The sequence below is a fragment of the Haliotis cracherodii genome, unplaced genomic scaffold (assembly GCF_022045235.1).
Source record: "Haliotis cracherodii isolate W230 unplaced genomic scaffold, xgHalCrac1.p SCAF_4, whole genome shotgun sequence".
In the NCBI taxonomy this organism is placed as follows: Eukaryota; Metazoa; Mollusca; class Gastropoda; order Lepetellida; family Haliotidae; genus Haliotis; species Haliotis cracherodii.
This window is the reverse complement of record NW_027266297.1, coordinates 17,273,605-17,289,282: the sequence shown is the minus strand read 5'-3', so window position 1 is coordinate 17,289,282 and position 15,678 is coordinate 17,273,605. Positions and strand designations below refer to the sequence as shown.

General features: G+C 38.2%; 1 protein-coding gene across 1 annotated transcript in view; it reads right to left on the bottom strand.

Annotated features, from left to right (window-relative positions):
- Positions 1–6,123: 6,123 nt before the first annotated feature.
- Positions 6,124–15,678, bottom strand: part of LOC139478181 (deubiquitinase MYSM1-like) — a 34,875-nt gene continuing 25,320 nt past the window's right edge. Inside the window, exon 16 of the mRNA XM_071260540.1 lies at positions 6,124–15,216. Coding sequence (XP_071116641.1) covers positions 14,962–15,216 — 255 coding nt within the window. The 3' untranslated portion in view covers positions 6,124–14,961. The remainder of the gene's footprint in view (positions 15,217–15,678) is intronic.

Below are 15,678 nucleotides of genomic sequence, written 5' to 3'. Positions count from 1 at the left end.
CAGAGGGAAATCATTCCAAGAAAATGTCGATTTTCACTGCTGCATGCTTCCCTTCAGTTTTCTTTACTTCAAGTCTTGTGGCAGTCTTGAAGTTGTCTCGGCTGAATGCTTATTTCTCTTCTGAGATGACGATATGTTTCAGATGAGGGAAGATGTTGCCCGTTTTGTTCAGTATTGTGTCTTCAGTTAACTTAGGATACTGAGTGCCACTTGAAGTGCACGTCTATCACAGCATTTAGATTTTCATATTTTTTGCACATCTTTCAACCTGGATCCATGTGGTAACCCCAGACTACATACAGTCATATCATCAACAAGACAACCTGGTATTAGAGGGATAGTCAGGATGCACATTTACTCTTCTTGAGTGTTTCAACATACATTCATGGTGGAAGCAGCCAGACTGAGGTTCCCAGAAATCCCTGCTAAGGGAGCAGTTATTATGCTTAAGTGGAAATCGCAGGGAGTGGCTTATTGTTTTAAACTTACTCTATGACAGTAATCTTATGGACAGACGCTTGGCAGCCTTCTTGTGTCTCCTCTCTCCGTCCTTTGAATAGTTCTATTCACCAAGGCAGGTAGTGAGTGTGTGATAGATATGGCACAGGAGATCTTGAACATGAACTTTATCTGTTTCTTTATAGCATGTTATGGATCATTACATGTATGTAAAACAATATTCAGTTGGTCCACTAAGTCTTATTGTTTTAATTGACTTTTACTCAAGGTCATCAACATGGAAGCATTTATTTCAGATTTCTCAAGGTGTCTTCAAGAATCCTCCTTTTCTTTTTTATGTGTCACTGTTTAATTCCTCTGGAAGTCTTTTAGGGCCATTTGTTTTGTTTTGTTCTGGTTTTTTGTTTTTTTTGTGGGGGGGGTGGGGGGGGGGGGGTCTTGAAATTTCAAGATGTTATGTTGAAATTTCACGACACTTGGTCGAAATTACTAGATAATGATTTAAACTTCTTATCTTGAAATTTATTCCAAATAAACCATAAGTTGTTTTGTTCTCTTCCTTTCAAGGGAAGAAAGCAATGACAGAAAGAGTACAACCCTGCCTAACCAAATCACACTGCTTATACATTCTCATCACTCAGTCCTCACTGTGGGCTCGGTGGGTGTCAATGGTGAACCAGAATAACCTCAGTGATTCAGGAAATTTAGCATTAATAGATGGAACTTGTTTCTGGAACCCCAGTTGGTGTGGCTGGGGACATTTTAAAATGTTTTAATTCATCACTAGCTTCAGAGGTCATTTGCAATTTAAGATTTCTGTAGAACCCTTGTGAGATTTTTTTTTACTGTTAGGGATAGTAATATATCAGGGCGGAGCAAAAGAATATATAGAGTTTGGACTTTTATCCATTTAAGAAATTTATTCCAAATTTTAGATTCTTGGACAGGGCTTGGACAGGTAACAGTACTTGGGTCGGGTTGGTAATGAGTAGGACTCAGGTACCCACAGGACCACCCGGACCTGTGGATAGTCATGTTATATATTGTTTAAAGACAAACATTATCTAGAACTCTATGGTTACACTATAAGTCACTAATGTTCGCTGTTCTTTCTGACTGGGGCGGTCGGGTAGCCTAGTGGTTAAAGCGTTCGCTCATTACGCCGAAGACCCAGGTTCGATTCCCGACATGGGTACAATGTGTGAAGCCCATTTCTGGTGTCCCCCGCGGTGATATTGCTGGAATATTGCTAAAAGCGGCGTAAAACCATACTCAGTCAGTCAGTCTTTCTGACTACTACGCTCATTCCTTCTGACTTTTATATGTTTGAATAAAAGTAAAACATCAGCCAACTTCAGTGAATACACCAGATCGTTTAATACGTGTATCTTAACACATTTTGCCAGGGCTATACGGTCAAACCTTTCTCAATCAGACAGTTTGTACCTACCTCATGAGACCTACAGCGGGTAATAGGGGGGTGGGTACTCAGGTAGTAAAATTGGACTCGTCCCAGCCCTATTGGTCTTTTAATGTTTTTCATCCTTGAGATTTTTTCTTCCTGCTCCCTGGCTGTGTCTTCTGCCACTTGTTTTAGCTCGTCTTTCATCATGTCCAGCCTTGACATGGCCTCCAGTAGGGAAAGCATGTTGGGTGTAGAAGGCCGAGAGCTCCTTCCTGAATTACTTGGGTAGATAAACTGTCATTCATAGTGAAAGTAAATTAGGCTTTGAAGAGATATAAAAGATTTGATCTAGTCAGTGTGCTAACTGCTCATAGACTGAATACTTCTCCCCACTCTTCCCCTCACGGAAACTATCCCTTCATCCATTCCCACAAAATCTGCCCTCTGTCTATCCAGCCCACTTGTAAATAAGTGTCACAAGTCTCCAATCTCAAAAACATTATCCTCTGTCTAATTGAAGAAAAGCAAAACAATATATATATCTTGAATGATTTATTCAATAAACATAAATTCTCCATAAATACAACTTGTTATCAGTAATACATGAACATACCAAAAAGAATTACATTTTAAATTCTGAAGGTCATGAAGATTTCATTAACATTTCCTGAGGTCAGATCTGGAAACAAAGAAAGATGGCTGAAGATTGAAGCTCTTCAAATTTGTGTCAGGATGAGAACATACCAAGTGCTTGGTCATACCCCTATGCTCAATCAATATCTCATATGAATCATTATGATAAAATTAATGTTCCAGCTGTATGCTACTATGCTTGTCGTAAGAGATGACTAATGGGATCGGATGGTCAGGCTCGCTGACTTGGTTGTCATGGTATCCTCATTGCGTGGATCGATGCTCATGATGTAAGTCACTGGATTGTCTGGTCCAGACTATATTTTTTAGAGACCGCCATCATATACCTGGAATATTGCTGAGTGCGGCGTTTAACAACTTTAACACAGATTTACAACAATCATAGCGTTGCGATGACTTTGTGGAATGGGGTCCTGCAAATGAACCATAAGTTGTTTTGTTCTCTTCCTTTCAAGGGAAGAAAGCAATGACAGAAAGAGTACAACCCTGCCTAACCAAATCACACTGCTTATACGTTCTCACCACTCAGTCCTCACTGTGGGCTCTGTAGGTGTCAATGGTGAACCAGAATAACCTCAGTGATTCAGGAATATTAGCATTAATAGATGGAACTTGTTTCCTGAACCCCAATTGGTGTGGCAGGGGACATTTTAGAATGTTTTAATTTATCACTAGCTTCAGAGGTCATCTGCAATTTAAGATTTCTGTAGAACCTTTGTGAGATTCTTTTTACTGTTAGAGACAGAAATATATAAGAGCAAAGCAAAAGAATATATAGCTTGGACGTTTATCCATAAGTGAAAATTCAAGTGGTATGAAAATACCACTTGACAATTGGACACAAGATACAGTTTGATATGGAAATCATTATTTCAACCTTTTCCACCCATAAGCATGGTATTTACCTGTCTGAAGTGCAAGAGAAGCACAAATATGTAGGTTACTGCAATAAAAGAACAATTCAAACAGAATGTGCAGTGCTTATGCTCTTGATACAATGTTTGTACAATATAGAAATGAATAAAGTAAATACGAATAAGCTATTTTACTCAACTTTTGATAGGGATAATAATGTATGTCATCCTTTTTAGAAATACACTTTGCATATGAGAATCCGTTCTGTTTCGTGGAAATATGAAAAAAAAGTATCCCTATCAAAAGTTGAGTGGTATATATAGGCAACATTGCTCTGATCTCAGAGATGGCCACAGCACTGTGACACAAGTCAAAGTAAGCATTAATGTATAATTGGGCGAAATGAAGGGAGGGTGAAGAGAAGCTGTATGCAGTGGAACCTCCTTATTCTAGGCAAAATCATTCCCACTGAAACATTTTGGATTAACGAATCTTTGCTACAGTGTTGTGTTTTGGGACATACACACATTCCTGTCAAGATGGTCCGGAGGCAGGGTTTCCCGACTAACAGGGTCTGGATTAAAGAGGATTCACTGTAACCATGACAACTGACAATGACAACCGGATTATTTCAGTCTTAGGGAGCAGGTGTAGCCCAGTGGTTATAGGTGCTGTTTCTTGCTGTGCAGAGTTGCTTCCCTTAGCTATGCTAGGATCCTTTTAAAATAAGCGTGTGTCTAAGTGCCAGATTCTCCCTATTTATAGTACTTGTCATGATGGGTTTTATCAAAGTAGTAGACATATATATACAACCTGCTACACTTTGGGCATACTACCAAAATGCACTGAGAATTGTTATAGCGCTTTTTGTGATGATTTTAAGTGTTTCCAGCAGTAATCCATGTTGGTTTAGTATTTAATGTTGGTTATCATTAGCAGATTTCCAACTTTGCCTTGATGCAGGTGGTGCCACCTAGTCTGTCTGCTTGTTATCACTGCCTTAATCAATGTTGGAGGCCAGAGGCAATTTGTACATGATCATACAATGCGCTGTTATGTTCAGATATTTTTGCCTTTTTGCACCTGAATCATATCAAATAAAGATCAATAGTTTTCAAGTTAATTAGGTTCTGTTGTTTTTTGTCCTTTTAAGACTGGGCTTCACTTTATATTGTTTATTGAACATTATTGTTAATGTTTTGTCCGTACATATATGAAACTAATCCAGTGAACCTTCTTATCAAACATGAAAGTTATGTTCAGGCCAGACCTAGTTTATGTCATGTTTAATTGCATTTCTCGGTCTATGTGCCAAGAGGTTTGATGGAGATTAAAAGATTCTGGGCTGATTAGAGGGATATTTCCTGAATAATGTGTTCATAGAGACATTTTGAGGAAGAAATATGCGATAGGAGTCGTATGGCTATTAAGTTCTGAATTTTAATTTTTCGTCCATAATACAACATAGCTTGATCTTGCCTCAGTATGACATGTCAAGCCAATAAGCATTATGCATGTGATTCGTTCATCATTTACCGGCGATCCTGACCTCTGGGGCTACAGTTCGCCTTGCAGAGTTGCATCTCTTAGGCATGCCAGAAAACTATGAATGCTGGTTCGTACTGATTAAATGTCTAGGTTTGTCAGCACCACACACACGTTCATTGGTTTCACCACAGTGGTAAATGCCAAAGTCCTGCATCAGTTTGAGATTTCAAGCTGACACACTGTGTTATAACAGAAATTCTGTTGCAAGTGGTGTTAAACCAAACTAAAACACAGATCCTTTGGTGAGGTGAAATTGGGTTTAACGTCGCGTCCAAGATTATTGCACTTATATAGCGAAGTGCATGTACGTGTGTGTGTTTGTGTGGCCGCTTGTACTAGTCTGGACTGATGCCGATTTATAGTGCTAGCTCACGGAGATACCATGCCGCAGTTTAACGTGAATACACCACTCAGACACAGTAAACTAACTTCGAGCCGACCAGTCCTTGTTTTAGCCCCTAAATGCCGAGCGCCAGATGGGGAAACAACAAGTAACATCTTTTAACGTCTATTGGTATGACGCGGCCGGGGATCGAACCCCGCACCTTCTGCTCTCTGGGCGGACGCTCTACCACTAGACCACGGAGGCGGTCACAGATCCTGTGGATGATTCCAAGGTAGAATTGATGATCCCCAACAACTGTTGCTTGTCGTAAGAGACAACTTATTCTGGTGGTCAGGCCTGGTACCTTGATCGCTTGCGTATGATCATAGATATACTACTCAACTTCTGATAGGGTTATTCAATATGTCATTTAAATATGCCTTTGTCATATGAGAATCAGGTTTGTGTATCATGGAAAGAAGAATATATCCCTATGAAAAGTTGGGTAGTATATTTATTCCCCAGATGATTTTGTTCATTATGATCCAGACAATTGTTTGCAGGTCCCTGTGATGAAGCTGTAATACTCACTCATTATTTACATATAGACAAAACAGATGATATCCGGGTTAGAATTGGTTTTCATCAATCCATGCTTGTTGCAAAAGGCGACTGACAGGATTAGGTGGTCAGGCTCACTGACTTGGTTGATGCATGTCATCGTTTCCCAATTGTGTAGATCAATGCTCATGATATCAATCACTGGATTGTCTGGTCCAGAAACGATTATTTACAAACTGCCATCATATTGCTGGAGTGTTGCCGAGTGTGGCATTAAACAACAAACAGACAATAACAACATCTATTGAGTGTTGAGCATTTATTTCCAAATGCAATTTGTTGTGTAGAGCAACATAAATAACATGAAAAATATAGGGATAATTAAAGTTGAAGCTGTGTTAGAACCACTAACAGTAACAATGTGCCAAATATCCGGATGGTATTCTCACAGTATCAATAACACACACCTGAAGGGATCTGTAATAGTAATTGCCAAATTTGTATTGCTTTCATAATGAGATATTCAGAAAATAAGTCAACTTTGGATATGTTATACAGAAAGACTCAAAAACAGTTAGTTCTCTGGCATCAACATTTTTGTGTAGGAGTGCATGAAACAGACCTCACAAGAAACCATCAGTTTTATTCCAAGTTACATGTACCTTGTCCAATTTAACAAATATATTTATTTATCCAAAGTTGACTGTTGATAATATCAATGTTTTAGCGACAATATCCTAAAATGTCTGATGTGATGATAATACCATCTTTAAAATTCGACGTAATAAGCGCCCACAGCGATATTTGCTAATATATTGGCTCGTGAACAATCCTGATTAGCACCCCTTCCGATAGATCAATGTACACAAGGCTTATTTATTCATGTATAATACGCACTCGTGTGTTATATGCATTAAATTCTGGAAAATATATCTGTCTTGTATAATACGCAGACTTTTCTTTTGTATCATTTCAGGCAGTCAGCATAATAATTCACGAAATTTACCATCTTTCAACTTTATTTCTCACCAAAATTATATTCTAATTAGAGCCCCCTATTTCTAATTTTGAGAGCACTTTGGGCGCTTATTACATCGAATATGGTATTAGCATTCATGGCAGCAATTTATTTGTCTCACTGCCAATGTCAAATTCACATCACATTTGATCCATCTCAGATTACCATTGCAGTAATGCCTCCTGAGATATATGTGTGTTGAAGCATTATCCTGATTCTGTTCCCTTAAGTACATAGTTCAAAAGTATTCACCACACACGTATTCCAAATTCAGTTCAATCTGGCAAGAAGTGCTATGACTTGGCTGACTGAAGATGTTGAAATTGTTCTGATGGAATGACCACTAGGCTTATTGCACAAACTTTGTTTCACTAAATCCCACAGATTTTGACTTGCTTTACATTACCTTAACATCATAGCATTTCAAGTCCACATATACTTTAGGCATCCTCCATACAACCAACTCAATCATAAATACTACCAGTTGACAAGGTAATAGAACATTTTCTTGACATAGAAGTTTGCCTTTGGTATTTACCGTCATTACATTTGTTATTTGGTTCATTATATTTGGTATGTCAGGGTATAATCTGAAACCATATCTACCCAAATTCTTTTGGTATTTTCTCATCTTAACAAAACTGATGCATGATTCCATGAAAATTAAGGCATTTGACACAGCATTAAACGTTGCCATGTGTTGAAGAGTCATGAGCGTTACCTCCCCTTACCATATTCCAACTTCAAGAAAGTGAATATGGCTTTACACTTGTAGCAATAATCCATCAATATCCTGACAGGGGACATCTGGAATGGGCCTCACTGTACCCAAGTCGATGAAGTACCCGAAACAACAGACATTTGGCCAAACAAAATGTTACTGTAACAGTCATGAAAGAGTTTAGTTAGTTTAGGACTATTAACAGGGTCCTGGGTTAAAGTTTGTTTGTTGTTTAATGCTGCACTCAGCAATATTCCAGCTAAATGACGGCAGTCTGTAAATAATCGAGTCTGGACCAGACAATCCAGTGATTGACACCACGAGCATCGATACACGCAATTGGTTGGTTGGTTTGTTTGTTGTTTGACACCGCACTCAGCAATATTCCAGCTATGTGACGGCGGTCTGTAAATAATTGAGTCTTGACCCGACAATCCAGTGATTAATATCATAGCATCGATCCACGCAATTGGGATTGATGACATGCATCAACCTAGTCAGCGAGCCTGACCACCCAATCCCGTTAGTCGCCTTTTACAACAAGCATAGTCACCTTTTACGGCAAGCATGGGTTGCTGAAGACCTATTCTACCCCGCATCTTCACAGGCCTTCTGGATTAAAATGGGTACACAACACTATTGCTTGCCTTAAGGCGACTACATTTGAACAGGTGGACTTGGTGACTTTGGTTGGTTGTGTACACTGTACATCTTACCCCAACAGTCTGGGATGTTGCTTAAAATATCAATCACTGGTTTGTCTGGTCCACTTTGGATTATTTACAGGCTATCATGATACAGCTGGAATATTACTGAATTTGTTATTATACTCCCTGGGCTTACCTGCAGTAAATAACAAAATATGTCAGTACAACCTTTGCATTCTATCATCTCATCATGCCAATAATATCTGTGACATATATATATATTAATCTCATTAAATATGTGTAAAGAATATACCTTCCATCACTACCCATGATGAACCTGGCACCCAACTCATGGAAGTGGACTGATTAATCATATTCATGTATACTACTCAACATCTAACAGGGATGTTTTATATTATTTTCCTGATACACCCCACTTATGTCATTACTCATAATATGTAGATGTAATAGTATGAGGTATCTCAGTATCCTTATCAAAAGTTAAGTAGTATATCTACATATCACCTCTTTGATTGATGCATGAAACTGTTGTAGAACATGCTGAATGGGAGTATTTTAACTTACAGAAGAGTGAGTTTGGTTTAATGCCGATTTGAACAGTATTTCGGTTTTATTATGGCATTGTCAGCTTCTTGTGGAGCGAAAGCATGAATGATGCAGGTCTTTGGCATTTATCATTTTGGTGAAACCCACAATCATGGTGCTGATAAACCAAGAATCATCATTAGAGATAAACTGGGATTAGAAACCTACGATCATGGGATTCTGGAACATACTCCACAGAGACAATTGTGGCACCTTAGAAGACTGGGCATCTGTGCTCTCCTATACAGAAGAGTGAGTCAGTGAGTGAGTATGGTTTTCCGCCGCTTTGAGCAATATTCCAGCAATATCACGGCCGGTGACACCAGAAATGAACTTCACACATTGTACCAATGTCGGGAATCGAACCCGGGTCTTCGGCGTGACGAGCAAACATTTTAATCACTAGGTTACCGGACCCCCCCTCTATACAGAAGAGACACTCAGTAATCAAAATAGCTGACATAATGGGCACATGATATAAAACAATGATTGACCATACTTGTTAATCTGGACACAACATTATTGTCATACATGCATTTGATATTCAGAATAACAGCATGATCATGATAAAATACACAAAATGTTTTGACATCATTTCTTTCAAACACTACATCTATGAACAGCATTGGTGCAGCAAAAAATAATGTGCTGACAAACTTGCATGTAGCTGTTGTGCTTTATCAAGAAATATAGCGATATTATGCCCAAAAGGCCTGCCATCATCTACAAGAAACAACATTGTGAAGTAACTGTCAAAGGATAAAAGATTGTTAAGGATAACAGTTGGAGGATAAAAGATTGTTTAGGATAACAGAGGAAAAAAGATTGTTGAGGATAACAGAGAAATGAAGATTGTTGAGGATAACAGTTAGAGAAATGAAGATTGTTGAGGATAACAGTAAGAGAAATGAAGATTGTTGAGGATAACAGTTAGAAAAATGAAGATTGTTGAGGATAACAGTTGGAGGATTGAAGCTTGTTGAGGATAACAGTTGGAGAATTGAAGATTGTTGAGGATAACAGTTGGAGAATTGAAGATTGTTGAGGCTAACAGTTGGAGAAATGAAGATTATTGAGGATGACAGTTGGAGGATAAAAGATTGTTGAGGATAACAGTTGGAGGATAAAAGCTTGTTGAGGATAACAGTTGGAGGATAAAAGATTGTTGAGGAAAACAGTTGGAGGATAAAAGATTGTTGAGGATAACAGTTAGAGGAAAAAAGATTGTTGAGGAAAACAGTTAGAGAAATGAAGATTGTTGAGGATAACAGTTAGAAAAATGAAGATTGCTGAGGATAACAGTTAAAAAATGAAGATTGTTGAGGATAACAGTTGGAGGATAAAAGATTGTAGAGGATAACAGTTAGAGAAATGAAGATTGTTGAGGATAACAGTTAGAAAAATGAAGATTGTTGAGGATAACAGTTGGAGGATTGAAGCTTGTTGAGGCTAACAGTTGGAGAAATGAAGATTGTTGAGGATGACAGTTGGAGGATAAAAGATTGTTTAGGATAACAGTTGGAGGATAAAAGATTGTTGAGGTTAACAGTTGGAGGAAAAAAGATTGTTGAGGATAACAGTTGGAGGATAAAAGATTGTTGAGGATAACAGTTCGAGGATAAAAGATTGTTCAGGCTAACAGTTGGAGAATTGAAGATTGTTGAGGATAACAGTTGGAGAATTGAAGATTGTTGAGGATAACAGTTGGAGAATTGAAGATTAATGGTAAGTATGTCAGACCACATTATTTTCTATTCTTACAGAGCATTTCCCTAAAAAAATCAAAACAATTGTTTAAATTGTAAATGTTACTTGTTTGTATCTTTGTCAAAAAAATTATTTACAACTTATTCTTAAAAATTTAACCTCCAATCCATGCTGACAAAGAATATGCTTACCTCTGCCTTCTCACATTTGAACAAGACATTCAAGAAAACAATAAGTTACAATGATGTGGTCCAAACAAATGAATACAGATTATTAACACGTGTTTGTATCATTAACATAACATATTAGGAATAAAAATTGTATTACATGAGCCTAAAGTAATAATTTCTTCACATAATGTCTTAAAATACAATAATCGAAGTCTAAGGCTTCACGAATGTATTCTTAGAAACCGTGTAGGAATACAAAGTTTGAGTTAACCGATGATATTGAAGACATAGTGCCAATTGATTTGCTGTCATGTTTACATGGTTTGTTGTCATATTTACATGGTTTGTTTACATATATGAGAACTTTTACATCGGCAAACCACTAATCCTTCATTGACTGCTAAGCAATGGGCTTTTTAGCTTGTAGGCATCACATCGATGTACAGAGCTTTCTGAAAGTAGTTCCTCCTCGACCTCATTTGCATATTTATCCAATGGTGACCCCAAGTTTGTAGTATGGTCTCTAATCACTGCCAGATGTGAATGGTGATTAAAATACTGGTATATACCATCTTACATCCTAAACAGTATCACTTGTTTCCCTGGAAACCGATCAACCCAAACAGCATCATGCCACAAATATATCAAAATACAAAAATATTCAGATACACACGCACTTGTTCAAATTTTCACTTCAACCTACAAGCAATGACCAAAGCAAATCTTTGAGTAGGAAATATTACTATAATCAAATGAATGTGGCCTTAATAGAGTCTAAAGCACATTCTGATAACACAGCTATAGTAACTATATTTGTATGTAAAAATACTACTTAACATCTGAAGCATTCTGAGCTAATCTATGATATGGCAAGCTTCACCAAGCAAAGCTACATAAACACACCTGAGTTCTGCTAGGCCCTACATTGTGTCAAATGCAGTGACCAACATTGGAAGGATCCATTAGAAAACTACAGAAAAAGAACAATCTGGTCATGTTTGATTAAATATGACGAAATGAAAATGCCAATGATGCCATGATATCTTGCATGTGGTTTTATTTGATAGACAAGAAAGTAAACTTGTAATGAAATTGACAAATTCATGGAATAAAGCTACTAATTATTGCAGGAAATCCTCGATCAAAACCTGCTTGACACAAACAGTTAAACTTAAAGTTTCAGTTCCCCTCTGAGAAAATTGAGTCAACTTGTGTCTCCTGTGACATGAAAACAAATGCATGCCCCAGAGGCTGCGATTCTAGTCCTGACATGACCCTGTCATCTGAACCATGGCTGATTTGTGTCCAGCCCTCACTGTCACATTGTGTTGTGTGAGTTGTGTTTAACACACTTTAAACAGTATTCCAGTTATATCACGTCGTGTCAGATTAATGTGAGACAAAAGCCCCAAGTGATGAAGGTGTCAGACGTTTACCACTTCAGTGAAACCCTGCGTGCCAAAGGGACACAACTCTGCTCAGCAAAAATGAGTTCAGGACACCCATCATCTTTCATTAAAACTTCAAACCACAGTTCTTGAGCTTGTAACGGTCACCATCAAGCAAAATCTGCTGACCTATCTGTCATACAAATCAAAGAATATGCCACTGTGAACATGACAACAAGATGAAATTTATGCTCGAAAGTTGTGTAAAAAAGCAAATCTGAGCAAGAAGACTTCTCCCCAAAACTTGAATACCTCTAATACCAAATACATCAAGGTCTTTACTCCCTTTACCTCCATTACTGTACTCTTGCAGTGGGGCTGGGACAAGTCCAAATTTACTACCCGGGTACCAAAGCCTCTATCACCCGACCCTACCCGAGTACCCGGGTAGAATTGTTTGAACAGAGCTCTGACAAAAAGTATTTAGATACACTCCCCTACACTATAAAACGATCTGGTCATGTATACACTGAAGTTGACTGAAGCTTTATCTATATTCAAAAATAAAAAAGTCAGAAGGAATGCATACACTGTCAGAAAGAAATGCCAACATTAGCTACTTGTAGTGTAACCATGGAGTTCTAGATAATTTTCGTCATTAAACAAAATAATCACGTGACTAAACATGGGTCCGGATAGTCCTGGGGGTACCCGGGTCCTGCTCAGTACCCCCGGACCAGAGTACCCAAGTTACTCATTCCAGCCTTTTCTTGCAGGCTTTGCTTATTTCCGGTGTGTAAGCATTTGTCTACCATCAAAGCAATAAATACCACTTTTTAACAGGGTATAATCACAAACACAACCTTCCAGTCTATGAAGTCGTTTTTCACCGTAGGCAAGAGTAGACCCAACGGACACTGAGGACACTATATATGTTTGAAATGTACTTTTAAATACTGGGGTACATGTGCCAGTATGTGGATATGCTTACTACATACAAAAATGATGGAAAAACATGGTCAGTAGTATTGACAACAAAGGCCAGAGAATAAAGAACACGAGTCATCAGCTGTAACAATTACATACGGCAGACCTCCATTTTGTTCAAATTAAAATCCATAACATGAACCAGAATATAATTGACTTTTGAAATAAGACCTAATTAAGATTAATTACATTAATTCTCTTCACAAAATAGTAAATGCAAAATAATGCTATGGCTACTTCACAAGTGATACAGTATTCACCACAATACGTCCATGGAACCGGCAAAATTGAGAAACGGGGTGCTTATCATGCTTATTTAAACCATACACAAGTTAAATTTGTTGTCACAGAAAGAGTGATAGACATGATAGAGAATAAAAATATTTCTAACATCAATGAAACAACAACATTTTCGATTAAAATTATATAATCCTTTAACATTGCTTTCAGTACGAAATCTACAATATAGCAAATAGTGACTGTCAGATAGAATTTCAGGCGAAGTACAGCACGCTCATAAAGATTTCAGACTGACCTAGAAGTTGGTTCGGGGGTGATAATTAGAGCTGGGTGCTTTATACAGATAATATGGTAGGCCAAGAAGTAAATATATGTGGTCTTAAAGTCTTTTTCATACGGTTTACAATAACTGCCTTAAATCTCAAACATAATTTGCCAGTAACAACATTTGTTGTAACTTGTAAGCATTCCAATATGGTTTTTCAAATGCAATTTGATGATGGACCAATTGTCTTCTCACCACGAGCTAACAAACAGTAAACAGCCACTCCAGTTAGCACACATCTAGCACACAAGCATCTACAACACAGAAGTACCGGGTCTGTATTCGTCAGGACAATCGCCCACAACACATTCTACATATAAATACACATTTGATGCTAGCCAGGACAAGCAAATATTAAAACATACATGATCACATTCACTCCTTTCTGTTTTTGATTGTGCGATGTGCGATAATTGATAGGTACACACTGAATTGACATCATCAACCATTATGAATCATAAATTAAATAAAGTTGGTATGAACATTGACAATTATTTCCCAAAGCCACACATACTTCATTATACTCTCCCCAGGTCCACTTGACCGTGAACATATGTCTGACCTTGAACCTCTCAAACAAAGACTGTAAGGCTAAAGAAATAATAGTCCTGGTTCTCAGGCACTGCCTGCATCATCATAAAGTTTGCCGCATGTTTCATTTTTATTTCCATTTAAAAATAAAATAAAAATATCCTCAAATATTCCAAGTCCAACGGTAGTCAAATACTGTATTCCAGTATTTCATACATTGTATGTCCCTGTTGATTGTACACAACTGTTTATTTGGTTACATACTAGAACAACAACACAAAAAACACCGCCCATCCGGACTATATTTTCAAAAGTCATTGTCTGAGAACCAATTCTTTTATTTTTTTAAAGCCTAAGTTGAAGCATTTCAGTTATCACGATAAGTAATCTAATTCTATACAAAGTAAGAAAAGAAAACTACTCAACATGAGTGAGTTTTGTGTTAGGTTGATTTCAGCAATAGTCCATGTACATCAAGGCAGGGGACACCACAATATGGGCTTCATACACAGCACCCATGTGGGAACAGAACGTGGGCCTCCGGCATGACAAGCAACCATTTTAATTATTCAGTACCCCACAGCCCTTTTCATCAATGGTAACAGTTTTCTCTTCAGAAGAAAATTTGTAAGACAATAATAACCATGATAACAATTACCCTAACACAGAAAGAGGCATCATACACCATTGTGTACGTCGTCTGCTGACTGCAAACAATTTCACACCTATCAAAAACAAAATCACATTTCTCAAGTCACGCAGTCTGGAGCAAGCAAAGATTTTGTTGACTAAACCTTGCGAGGCTTAGCCTTGGTCATGTGTCAATCAGTGGCAACTGAGGATTTGTTGGAACAAAGGTGTCAAGATCTTCGTCATCGATGTGGATGTCTGGCACAGAGTGTTCGTCGAAGTCCCCGAGCGCAATGTGATCCTGCAGAGTATATTTGGGGTCCATGGAGCAGAGTTTGAGGAATGTGTCTTCCAGCAGTTGTATCACCGAGTCGTACTGGCCATCATGGTCCTCACTGTCACTCGGGGGAAGCAGGTGATGGCGGACAGACTGAACCATCTGGAAGACAAACATTGTTTAGATCGTACAATGACGTAGATACCATTTTGTTTACTGAGTCAATGAGAATGTTGAGTTTATTGCTGCCCAGCATCTGTGAGTGAGTGAGTGAGTGAGTGAGTGAGTGAGTGAGTGAGTGAGTGAGTGAGTGAGTGAGTGAGTGAGTGAGTGAGTGAGTGAGTGAGTGAGTGGGTGGGTGGGTGGGTGGGTGGGTGGGTGGGTGGGTGAGTGAGTGAGTAAGTGCAAACCAGGGTTCGAACCCATGATAATAGCTTTCTGGTATGCCAAAAGGACGCAACTCTGCACAGTGAATTTGGGCTTAATGTGGGTAACGGAGCAGAGGGACCCAGGTTGTAGACATTTACCACTTAGGTGAAACCCATAATCTCATAATAATCAGATATTTTACTCCAATATAATACATAAAATCTGAGGACACCTCATTGGTAGTTGCCAATCAGA